This window comes from Trachemys scripta, chromosome 14, assembly GCF_013100865.1.
Source record: "Trachemys scripta elegans isolate TJP31775 chromosome 14, CAS_Tse_1.0, whole genome shotgun sequence".
NCBI classification, from domain to species: Eukaryota; Metazoa; Chordata; order Testudines; family Emydidae; genus Trachemys; species Trachemys scripta.
The window spans coordinates 32,272,287-32,285,002 of NC_048311.1; the positions used below are offsets into that span (position 1 = coordinate 32,272,287).

General features: G+C 44.0%; 1 protein-coding gene across 1 annotated transcript in view; it reads left to right on the forward strand.

Moving 5' to 3' along the window:
• Positions 1 to 432: 432 nt before the first annotated feature.
• Positions 433 to 12,716, forward strand: part of NPLOC4 (NPL4 homolog, ubiquitin recognition factor) — a 38,879-nt gene continuing 26,595 nt past the window's right edge. The window contains exons 1-7 of the mRNA XM_034789677.1: positions 433 to 540; positions 3,921 to 4,033; positions 5,956 to 6,138; positions 8,835 to 8,883; positions 9,752 to 9,846; positions 11,045 to 11,168; positions 11,891 to 12,070. Of these exons, the coding sequence (XP_034645568.1) occupies positions 526 to 540; positions 3,921 to 4,033; positions 5,956 to 6,138; positions 8,835 to 8,883; positions 9,752 to 9,846; positions 11,045 to 11,168; positions 11,891 to 12,070 (759 nt within the window). The 5' untranslated portion in view covers positions 433 to 525. The remainder of the gene's footprint in view (positions 541 to 3,920; positions 4,034 to 5,955; positions 6,139 to 8,834; positions 8,884 to 9,751; positions 9,847 to 11,044; positions 11,169 to 11,890; positions 12,071 to 12,716) is intronic.

Sequence of the window (12,716 nt, forward strand, 5' to 3'; positions counted from 1 at the left end):
TAGCCCAATTCCTCTGTAAAGGAAATTCTGGGATTGACTAAACCGCTCTCACAAAAGCTTTGAGTTATCCTCTAATAATGCTGCATGTTTTGCTTCATGTCTAAATCCAGAAGTTTCATCAGAAAAGTAAGCTCAGTGCCTTTATTGACTTTTTAAATCTATTTATAAAAATGCCTTGCATCTTGGAGTAATGCATCTAGCAAATAATATGAAAGTATTGGTTTGTATACTCTGGATATGGTAGGTAAACTCCCTCCCCCCCCCCCCAATTCTGTAATTGTATACTAAGAATGACTTCAGTCATGGGAAAAGGGTGTGGTCAGGGTGAGAGGTTGTGATGATACTCGCTTTGTTTCATGTCTTCAAAAGTGGGGAACTTCTGTTGCTCAGAAGCAAAACCAGGACAGGCCATGGTATTGCTTTGTTGTGTGACCTGGTATACCTTTTAATTCTCCGCAGATAATCCGTGTCCAGTCACCGGAGGGGGTGAAGCGCATCACGGCAGCAAAACGAGAAACAGTTGCAATGTTTCTAAAAAAGGTATCCTGGCTTTCAGCATTTCATCACTTATCTGCCGGCTTCCCTGCTCTCTTCTGAGCATAGCTAGGGTAGTTCTCTGCCTGCCCAGAATTTAGCCACTCTGGACGGCTGTGCTTTTGGGAACTACCGAGCTTACTGGGTGTATACACAGAGACTTTCTTGAATGAATGATATATGCTCAACCTAATCAGGATAGCCTGATGGTAGTTGTGTGGATCAGCATGCGTTAGTCAGAACAATCTCTCCACAGTTAAAGTGAAACTGGCTTTCTGTTATAAACTCAGTTTTGACACCCTCCTCCAAATTCAACCTCTCTGCATCAACTTTCTCAGGTGTAATTTTCTTTGTTGTTTTAAAATTCTGATAAGGCAGTGACTGAGAAGGTGTTTAAGATATGGTTGCTTGGAAAATCAGTTATGCTCCACTGTTTGAAAACTGTTACTTTGGGTGATGAGACATGATTTGTTTTTTAAATGGGTTGGACTGTATATTGGTTGGTCTGTACATCTATACAGGAATTAAGAAAGGGAAATCCTATAACAGTTTATCAAAACTGCATTAAACTGACATGCATTCACGTTCCATCCCCCTTGTTGCAAACAGTGTGTGCAGAGGGAGTTAATCTGATTCCTTTTCCACCTGGATACTTTCAGTCATGTCACCAACATCAACCCTGATTCAATGTCACTGAATGAATCAGAGACCTGAGGAGGAGGCTGAAAGGAAAGAACTACAATGTATACACACAACATTATGTTAAATACTATAAATAATGGGATTGTGGGGGAGCATTAAATGGGAAATATAGAGAGAATATTCAATATTTGCCACAAGTGATTGGCCTTTCTAAACATAATTTGAGTGGAAATTAACTGTTAGCTGTTTACTTTGCTCCTTGAGTACTGTTTCGTGTTTTCTCTTGCAGTGTTCTTTGAATGTCACAGGGGCTCTTCCAACGTAGTTTTGGAGGTTAAGGAAAGATATTGAGCAACTTTTTGAGATCCGTATGTAGTCTTTAAGGAACAGATTGCTGGGGGAACTAATTCTGTAATTGGAAATGTGAGGAGCACATAGAATTAATTTTATATTGGGTGTCAGTTGATCATCTTTTGTTTGATACATAGACAGTTAGTGTCTCAAATTGATTGTTTAGAGGAAGCAAGAATCTCAGATATTTTGCATTTCTCCTACAATCTTTTTTCTCCTCTCCATCTCCTGGGACCTTGGGAGTAACATGGAATCTTTAAGCTCAGTGCTTTTCTGTTAGCAAGAGGAATATCTTGTTTTATTGTGTTCTTAATCCTTCCCTTCAAACTGCCTGGATTTCACTTTACCTTGCTAGGGAGGATGAACTAAGCATTCTGAGATTTGTGCTGTGGGGAGATACTCTTGTTTTTCTTTCTGATACAGGATTTATTCTAAGAGAGACATTACAGGCTGTAACACATCAGTGACTAGGCTTCTTGAATCTTAATGGGTTTAGATTTTACTACTCAAATGCCAATATATAGTGAGTGTTACATCTAACTAGACAGTTGTAATTTAAACATCAGATTATAGCTTTTTCTGTTTGATTAAATGTAATCTTTTCTTGACACTTTAAGAAAAGCTTGTATAGACTGAAAATGAGGGACAGGCAGAATTCTGTTAAAGGAGTACCTGCTTATTGGAAGAACTTTCAAACATACCTTGCTCAAAACACAAATCTCCTTTTCACTGTATTTGTCATAACTTTCTTTGTAGCATTTGCTAATTATTGAGGATATGGTTTATAAACCAGGGCTTTACTCCTTCCTGGCCTGTGATCTCCTCTTAGTTGATCCTGCACAATACTGTATTAATTTCAAAGTGTTATGCCATAAGCACATAATAGTCCTGGCACTCCATCTTTCAGAGCACATAACACCTGATATCCCAGGCCAGGTTACTGAACTCTATGGACCAGTGGTCTGATCTAGTATGGAAATTCCTCTGCTTCATGCAGCAAGGGCAGAATCAGTAGCCGTCTATCTTCAAGTTAGAACTTTAAACTTGGGAAAACCTGTAATTGTGTTTCATAGCTGTAGAATTTGCTTCCTCCATTATATACAAGGTCTCTGACCTGAAGAGCTGATGGTTCGCCTCAGACAAGTTAAAGGGACAATTTAGAAATTGCATTCCTCTGAATAACTTACCTTCTTTTGCTAAAATTCACACCTCAGTTCACTATAACTGAGAGGTTAGAGAAAACAAACTGTATTCTGTTGTTTTCCATTTTACTTTGTGTGCTTGGCAGTATTTTGTGTATCACGCACTTGACTGTCCTGTGCGTAGTCCATCTGAAGAAGTGAGGTTTTTAACCCACAAAAGCTTATGCCCAGATAAATCTGTTAGTCTTTAAGGTGCCACCGGACTCCTTGTTGTTTGTGTGTAGTCCATTTCCTCTGTCTGTGGGTTTGACAAAAGCAACGGGGGAGAAATATTTTTTATATATAAAAAAAAAATGAAGCTACAGAAATTGGCATAGGGACTTAGGGGAGCAGGCTACTTCTAACTCAGCTTTTAAATTGACTAGCTCTTAAAAGATCAGATGTATAAATGGGCAGTGATGCTATTTAACTGAAGTCAGCATTGCAAGATTAAGAGAAAGTAGGTTTTAATTGAGGCACTTAAAGGATGAAAGGGAAGCTGTCGGGTAGTCTGAAGGAAGAGGCTTTTTCAAGCGTAAAGTCCAGCATAAAGAAAGGCACATGGCCAACAGTGTAAAGAAATGAAAAAGAGAGCAGGAGAGAGTGAAGATTGTGTGGAAAATTGTGACTGAGAAATGAGAGCAGAGATGAATGTGAGGAAGGAAAGGGGTTTGGGGTCGGTTGGGGCAAAGGTGACTTGGTTGGTGCAGTATTCTGCAGAAGCTGGCATGGGAGAGTGGAGATTTGGATAATAGTGACTAATGCTTCCTCACCCCAAGTGAAGGTCACTTAGTTTTATAGCAAACACTCAATGTTACATATGAAAACAACAAGGAGTCCGGTGACACCTTAAAGACTAACAGATTTATTTGGGCATAAGCTTTCATGGGTAAAAAACCCCACTTCTTCAGCTGCATCTCCATCTGAGGCTACCCATCTGATAAATGTTACATATGTATTTTATTTACTTTCGTTGTTGTCTTTATGACCAGTAGAGCTCCATATTTCTGTCAGCTCTTGTTTTCTTGTAAATTCCTTGTTAGGCTTTGTGTTTTTTAGCTCCCTGACAATCTTCTCTACACGACCGGAGGATGGGTTCAGTTAAAATATCTGTAGCAGAGAATTCTCCTAGCCCTTTCCTATTTTCTCCCCCACAGTGAGGACACAGATGTGAAGTGTTTTGTATTGTCTCGTTCATCTCTTATTTCCTAGGTCGCAAAAGAGTTTGGCTTCAGGAATAATGGCTTTTCTGTGTACGTCAATAGAAACAGGACTGGTGAGATCACAGCCTCACAGAACAAATCCCTTCACCTACTGAAAATCAAGTAAGTTCTTGACAGAGAATACCAGGGATGCAGAGAGAACGTTGTACAGTAGAATGTGCCTTATTCCTTTTGGCAAACCTGTCTGACTTCTCCATTCTGTGCCTATGTGGTAACTAATGGACAAAACTATGAGCTTCAGTATTCCCTGCAATTGTCCGTTGTCACGGAGTCAGTGCTCTGGAACTACTCCACATGAAGCCAGTCAGGACTCTGGGGGGAGCCTCCTCTCTCTGAGCAGACTGTCTCCAGGGCAAGAAGCCTACACAGTTTCGACCTTCCTGGGTCTGACCTCGGAACATTCAGCATCCCCTTACCCACCGTACTTCCCTCGGTGACTCTGCCCGGGCGGGGCTCCTGGGGAAGCCAGAGGGCCCTGCACCCCAACTCTGCAGTCAGATGTGACTCTCAACCAGCCAGTAAACCAGAAGGTTCGTTAGTTGACACGAACACAGCGTAGAACAGAGCGTGCTATTACAGAAATCAGTGACTTTCAGCCAAGTCCATCTTGGGGGGGGGGGGGGGGGAGCCCAGAGCCAGGGCTCTGGTCCTCCCCCTGACCCCTAAGCCAGCCAACACTGACTCACTTCCAGCTGCCTGGCCCCTGCCCTGTCCATTGCTCCTCCTCCGGCCTTTGTCTCAGTTTCCAGGCCAAGAGTCACCTGGGTCGCATCCCCCTCCTGGGTCTCAGGTTACAAAAGGGCAGCTAGAGCATCGGTGAAGGCAGCTGGAGCAGCCTCCGCAAAAGTCGCACCCCCTTATTCCCACCACCTGGACATTGGTGCAATACACAGGGAAACTGAGGCACACACCCCATTCATGCAAAACAGTAAGACTCACATAGGCTCACATACAACATAACCAGGGAAAATCCCCACTTCGTCACATCCGTGTCAGGTCTGTCGCTAGTGACAAGGCAGATTGGATTGGTTGCAGTATTGTGGAAATGTGGGCTACTAAAAGTTACTGTCTGTGGTAGCCCACGATAGCCACCTAGCTTAGGGTTTTATAGTGCTGCCCACCGCTGTAGTAAGCCTGTACCAGACTCCTCTTTTGCTCCTCTATTGCCAAGAGGGAATTGCATCATTTTTTCCTCCTCCCTATCTTCTGCACTCCTCCACCCACGCTGCATTGCTGCCGGAGTCCATTGAGAATGAGCCAGAGCTCCAGCTCTCCCTCGTCAGAGACTATTGGTAATGTTCTTTCAGCCGCCCATCACCTTTTCTAGTGTGGGTGTTGGTGCAAAAGGAAGGGCACCAAACAAAGCTAACTCATTTGTGTTCCTTAATAGTGCACAAAACGCCTTCGGAAGACATCTGACTACAAGTGTAGGCAACCTAGTGAGCCCTTTGCCCTGCTGAAGCTGTTGTTTCTCTCCTTTTAACCCCTTCCACTCTGTTCTTTCTTTTTCTTTGGTTCTGTTCTTGGTGAAAGGTGCCTCTTTATTTTGCTGGTGCTAAGAGGCAGAGTTCAGCACCAGTGTTTGAGGGCATCTTGCAACTTCTTAATGCAAATGGGCAAAACAGCAAGCGCACTAGTTAGCTAATGAAGTGGCTTTGGAAGGTAGTTGTTAGTGTTGCTAGTTCATTTATACTACTCGTGTCTCCAGATTTCAGGTTCTGGTACCTGGGAAGCTGTGGGAGATGTGCATTAATGAAGGCACATTTTATAGTTATATGCCAGTAAGGAAGCTTAGAAATTTCACCAGGTAACTCAGACAGAAGCTGTAGGTTCCTCAGGGTGGATACAGTGAAAATCACGGTCAAACAAGTTATTGCTGAAAGAAAGGGAGGTGAAGGTAATGTACGTTGAACTGTACTCTAACCTACAGAGCGGACGCTTTCCTAACAGCTGTAGCCCCACTGTGTATGTAGGAGGTTAGGCACATTCCAAAGCAGTGCTTGTTTCTCTTTCTCCCCACATAGGCATGGTGATATGTTGTTCCTCTTCCCCTCAAGCCCTGCTGGCTCTTCTTCTGAGAACATGGACACCTCTATTTCCCAAGGGCTGTTGCGCCCCTTGGGGGTCCCTCACGTGGTGGAAGATGAGATCGACCAGTACCTAATCAAACAGGATGGGAAGATTTACAGGAATCGAGACCAGCAATTGTAAATACTACTGTGTTTTCTAACTAGATTCTATAGTGTCGACCACATGCTTAACAAAATTTAAAATAACGTTCAGAACGAAACGGATAACCAGTAAGTGTGTTAAATGACCGGCCTTCCTTCTAAACCATACACCGCTCATTAGCTCCCCCACCCCTTTTGAAATACCCACAAGGAAAAATAGACTTTGCTGTTATCCTAGAAAGTTAAATCTGGGCTCTGGCAAGCCAAGGCTGCAAGCAGATTCCAAACTGTAGGGCCTTTGCCAAGAAGGACCTGCTGACAGCCACCTCCTGTTTAAACCAAGGTGGCTCCAGCTGAAGTGCCTCTGATGATGTTCTCTGTTCCCAACCCCCTTACAGCTATACAGATTAAAATCAGCACCTTGGAATGTACTGAGAGTTAGTGCAGAGTGCGGAACAATTCTGGAATATGCTCCCAGTGTGACACCTGCCTAATAAGCAGCGGGCTGCATTCTGAAGTAGCTTCTGTTTCCATATGGTTTGTGTGTATTTCCTATAGTGTGTGTTACATTAATCCAGGCTCGAGGTGACAGGCGTGGATAAACTGTGGCATAGTCTGGATTCCACATGAAAGCCACAAATGGAAAAAATCCCTTTTAGCCCAGGCTGCTACCTAGGCATCCTGGAATAACAGAGGATCTCAGTTGCAAATAGTTCATGTACGCCTTTGGTCAGGTGCTCTGGTTGTTCCCCCAGCCCACTAATGTTCTCCCTCATGCTCAGATTAAGCCACCACAGGTATCCCTTGTTACAAGATACCTGTGTGCCGGGGTGGGGGGGTTTGTGTGGCCCTTCCAGAATGCATTCTTGGACTTGCTGGGAACCTTTGTCATCTCAGGTCCAGCAGTTTTTATAACGGCAAAACCACAGGAGTCAAAGGAGTGTGTGGAAGTGTTATTTACAGGCTAGCCCAGGGACTGGGAGTCAGGACTCCTGGACACGATGCCTAGCTCCCTTCTGGGTCACTGTAATAATTTCTTGTGCCCTCTGTTTACCCTTCTATAAAGTGAGGTTACCTGCTTAGCTAACGGGAAAGTTGAGACGTAGTGTTTATAAAGTGTGTTTGGATCATCCTAGCCCTTATATATAGTGCTTATCAGTAGATCTCAAAGTGCTTTACAAAGCAGGTACCGTTACCCCCATTTTACAGATGGGGAAACTGAGGCACGTGGCGGGACATGACTTTCTCAAGGTCACTCAGCAAGCCAGTGTCAGACCTGGGAGTAAAACCCAGGTCTCCTGACTCCCAGTCCAATGCTTTGTCTGCTAGACCGTACTGCCTCCTGGTTTTGGCTGAGAGGAACTCTGGATGAGCAATGTAGTATTTGTTCCCATAAAAATAAACCTTAAGGTATTTTAATAATGCCTTAAATCTAAACACACCTTAACAAAATGTTTTTGGCCTGGCTGGTCACGTAGCATTAATTGGGGAAAATATATGGCAATAATTGCCAACGCTAATTACTATTTTCACTTACCCTCAGACTTGGGACTAGATCCCCCTTTGTAAAGTAACTTCTCAGAGGTGTTGAGCAAAGATTTAAAGACGAGCAGGACTTTTTTTAACCTGAATGCCCCACCCGGCCCTGTTATGTTGTCATCCCATGTGGTTTAATCTTTAGTGCTGCAGCAGAAGGGAAGATCAGAAAGGCGTAGCCTTTAAATGGAAAATATTGTCTAACCTTTTCGAGCTGATGATAAATGAGGGAAATGGCACATTAATCTTCAAACAAGAAAGGCAAAACTCTTCACTTCTTGGTTTAAAAAAACCCCAAACCAAAACCTGGGTTTAACGTGACCACATTTTTCAAGAGAAGAAAGGTATTCTTAGCAGGGAGTCGAAGCACAATGACAAATATTTATGATGATAAAAAATGTATGTCCAGGGTTGTGCCTGTATTTGTGGCTGCATATCAATCTAAACCTGATGGGAGGCTGGCATTCTGCTGAGTGCATTAGCAGCCCATAGTGGTCCTTTAATGTGGGAGATAATGTTCATACAACCTTATTAAAAGCAGTGCTGCCCTGGCTCCCATCCATATCCTCCTAGTGAGAGCCAACAGCCCTGATCATCTGCTGGGGTTTGCTCTTAAGAACCAGTACTGACCAGTTCTTAATGCCCTGGCAGGGCTCCCGTGGTTTCTGAGGAGATCACCGCAAAAGGGGATTTTTTTCCTTGTCTTAACTTTGGCCCAGCAGGATTTTGTCAGTTAGATAAGGGCATATTTCACTGTGTTCCAAGAGCATCCTGATAAAGGCTGAGTGTGTTGGTCCTCGTTTCTTCAAAGTAATGCAGCCTCCCCCCACCACCCACCCACACCACAAAGCATTGTGTCTCTGGCTTGAAACACTGCCCTGAATTAGAGTGCTACAAATTCAGGGATTATAATCTGACGCCTGTGCATAGAGGTGTTTAACTAGTGGAACTGTCTGCCAGTGGAACAAGTGTGTTAAGAATGTAGGTTAAATCCAAGATCTTGCTCCCAATGTATGTGAAATTATTTTTGATTCCCTCCTCTCCCCCGTGGTCTATCTCATAACGTACCAGGAGATGCTCATGGCCCAAATGGTTATCCAAACATTCCAAATCTCTACGCTATACAAAGATTGTAAAGTCTGGCATGGAGTGTCTTTCCCGTTTTAAATGTGACCTTTTGTTTTCTCTTCACACAGGTGTCGACATGGCCCTTTGGGTAAATGTGTGCATTGCGTACCACTAGAGGTAAGGAGTCAAACTAAACACTTTAACCATCTCTTATTTATGTTACTTTCTGAAGTTAAACTTCTTTCTCTAAATTCTCTGTACCTGCTTAAACACTTCTTGATGCTTTGCCTGTATAATGGTAGCACTTCTGAGAGGCAGACGTCTGATATGTTACCCAAGGCCTCCTGTTCACACCAACAATAGCTAAAGAAACAAAGTTGGTCCTTTGGCTATAATGCTGCCCTAGGATTTATCATGATTAAGGCATTTGTTTTGCTGCTGTAATGGATTTAACAGAAAATATTTTAAAAAGCCCCCAGGCAAACCTTTGTGTGTGAGATTTTGTCTTTTCTCTTCACTTTCACTCTGGATCTCTGTGCCTCTCCTTTCCCCTCCCCCAGAGGGATCTCAATGCTTCTCCTCAGATTTCCACCGCACCCTATTTAGATTGAAAATAACCATAATAACAGATACTCTCAACTGTTTGCCTGGTGTGTGCAGAAATGCTTCCCCCCCAAAAGCCTACTCAAATGAGTGTGGTCTCCTCCACCCCGTGAGTTCAAACAACCTCATAAAGAACATTTAGATCAGCTGGTCTTTTTATTTGTCATTATTTAAAACGTCTTGTGCCTTTGAGGCTCACTGTGATTTGTGGAGAAAATCTTGTGTTTTGAGCAAGTATGAAGCAATATTAAAAAGACTGAAGTCCCACTGTACCCTGTCACATGAGACCATAACTGCCATGAAAAAAAGCCCAGAGTTTCTTGATTGTTTCCACGCCGGGAGCCAGTGGAAAGTTGAATCTAGAACACCCATTTGTTCAGTGATCAATGTATTATCAGACAGGTGTCTGACCTGGCTCTCCTTTGTGTGGTGTTTTTGGCAGCCTTTTGATGAAGATTATTTAAACCATCTGGAACCTCCTGTGAAGCATATGTCATTCCATGCCTACATCAGGAAGCTGACCGGAGGAGCAGACAAGTAAGAAACTCAATGCAATTAAGGGAACCTTGTAGCTACAACAAAGTACACAAACCTTGCATGAATGTTGTTGGTAATAGCTATTATACGGTAACCCTGGGAATATGAATCCTAAGAAGTAGCTTCACTTTAAACTGCGGCAAGGTAATTGCTTGCAAGCAGCATTGCTGAAGTTGGGAGGAAGATCAGGTAGAAGGAAGAAAGGGCACAGTATGATCAAGAAGCCAGGAGCCCACCTCAGGGTGGGCTGGACAGTGCTTTGGTGAATCAGGAGAGCTTTTAGCCACAATCCACTTCTGCTTTTCAGTTCCGTACTAAGATTGGTAGAAAATCAAAACGCCGATTCCCTTGGGGCCTAGTTCCCCTCTGCCAGGGACTCCCTGTGTGACTTTGGGAGGACTCTCTGCATCAGTTCTCTGTCTGCAAAATGCGGGTGACAGCACTTCCTTCCCTCACGGGGTTGTGAGGATAAACTCATTACTAGTTTAGATACTTTAGATAATGCCGTTATGAGGCCCAGGCGGGGGAGGTGCTGAACACGCTATGCAGTTCTCCCACTCAGATAGCCAGTGGATGTCAGATGAAACCTATGGCTCCAAAGCAAGGCCGCAAACTGACGCGATCCGCAGCATTCTGTGAAGGACAATGTCCCTTTCCCTGGAGCTAAGGGCTGAGAACCCATCCGTATTCCAGCATGCCTTTCCTTTAAAGAGGAAACAAGGGGAACCTTCCCCTCGTTCTCTGGGGAGGTTGTCTTGCTGAAGTGAAACTCAAGCATGGATTCTCATTTTAAGAGAACTCCAGCTTGCAATACATTTTATGCACAAAAAAGGAAACTAATTTTGGTCGTGCAGTGTAACACATTCCTTGCCATGTGCAATATAAACTGTTTAAACTACAGCCAAATGACTTTTATCTGCATTTCTGACACTTTTGCTGGCGCCATCAGCTCACTGAAAAGTTGTCCAGTAAGAGCAGAAGGACCAGGACTCCTGGCTTCCATTGCTAGCTCTGCTACTGAATTTACTGTGTGACTGTGGACAAGTTGCAGCGTCCTAGAGAGGTGCAAAGTATCAGCGCACAATGTCTGTTCTGACCCTTGTTACATACAAGGTGCTTGACTTGCTAGATTCTTTCTAGGAGGCAAAAGGTATCCTAATATGCTAAAGAAAACCCGCCTTTCTTCCGATTTATTCAGGGGGAAGTTCGTTGCACTGGAAAACATCAGCTGCAAGATTAAATCTGGGTGCGAGGGGCATCCTCCCTGGCCAGAAGGCATTTGCACCAAGTGTCAGCCAAGTGCTATCACACTCAACAGACAGGTGAGTCTTGGCATTGGCTGTGCTGAGGTCTCTTTGTTCTTCTACGCAGAGAAGCTGTTATTTATCTTTTTTATTTCTGAACTAGAGAAAACGTCCAGGAGAGCAGCCATCTTGGAGTCTGGGATCCTTGGCATATTGGCAGTTGCTAGGGAAATGGCTGGTTAATGTCTTTAGCCGCTGCGGAGAGCGACTCTGAAATGTGCTGGGTTCAGTAATTTCCCCATAGTGCAGAGGACATTTGCACTGACCTGAGCTGGGACAGTGCTTCTCAACTCTCCGTCCCCATGGGACCCGAAAAACCACCTGCAACTTCTTGTTGCAACCCATCGAAATTCCACAACGCTTTGCAGTCAGAAAGGATTGTGGGAGTTTGGTCCTAGCAAGAAGCCAGAACTGATTTTGGGTGCTGGGTATTCTGAGTGCTTTCCCCTCATCCTGCCTGCGCTGCGTTCTGCTCTGGTGGGGGGAGATGCGTGGTGCTGCAGCAGGAGCTTGGAGAAGGGAGGGATAGAGCAGTCATGGGAAGGACGAGGCAGGGAGCAAGCTAGCTTCCCCTCCCCCCCCCTTGCTCCAGCAGGATTCTGACTTTTTCCTTCATTGTTGGGTGACACCCCAGGCAGGTCTGGAGAGATGTGACTGGACTGGAAGTAGGCAAATTAATTGATTACATTGGTCTGGAATCCGGGCGTTGGCCTAAAGCACTCTTGCATTCTATCTAACAGAAATACAGGCACGTTGACAACATAATGTTTGAGAACCACACGCTTGCAGATCGCTTCCTCGACTTCTGGAGAAAGACAGGGAACCAGCATTTTGGGTACTTATACGGACGATATACAGAGCACAAGGACATCCCCCTGGGTATCAGGGCTGAGGTAGCTGCCATCTATGAACCTCCACAGGTAAAAATAACTCAGCATAAGAATGTCGTAGCTTTATTTCTTAAAGATGGCGATCAGGGAACGTGGAACCCACTTTGTTCAGGAAATCACATGATGTTTCCTGCAGTAGATCCTACAGGGAAACTGTCAAGATAAAAATCATATCTTGTGAATAAATGTCTGTATTAATAGTGCCGTCTTAGATTGTTACCACTGAAATTACCATTCATATTTGCTTTTTGCTGTTCGTGTTATATGATTTTAGTTGCCCGAGCACAGGGAAATGCAAAAGGAAACACAGTGCAAGTGACTTCCTTAGAATGGGTTTCGCTGTCAGGTTCTCTGTGGAATTGTTTGGGTTGCAAAGGCTTCGGGGGAAATGTTTGTTTCAAAACCTGCTCATGGAAATAGTTCTGTTGCCCTTAAACGTTGTAAAAACGTCTACAAAACCAACGTTCTTGGTCAACATTGCATTGTTTCTCTTTATTAGGTAAGAATCAGCCAGGCAGAAATCTACTGTTGCTATGCGGGGGTGGCCAGATCTGTTTGGAGCAAAATATTTAAGTTTTAACTTTACACTGTCTCGGTAGCCTGCATTTCAGAAGAGTATAAATTAGCATTTGAGTTTACCTGACGCTGTGTCTCTCTTTCTGCTGTTCTTGTTTCA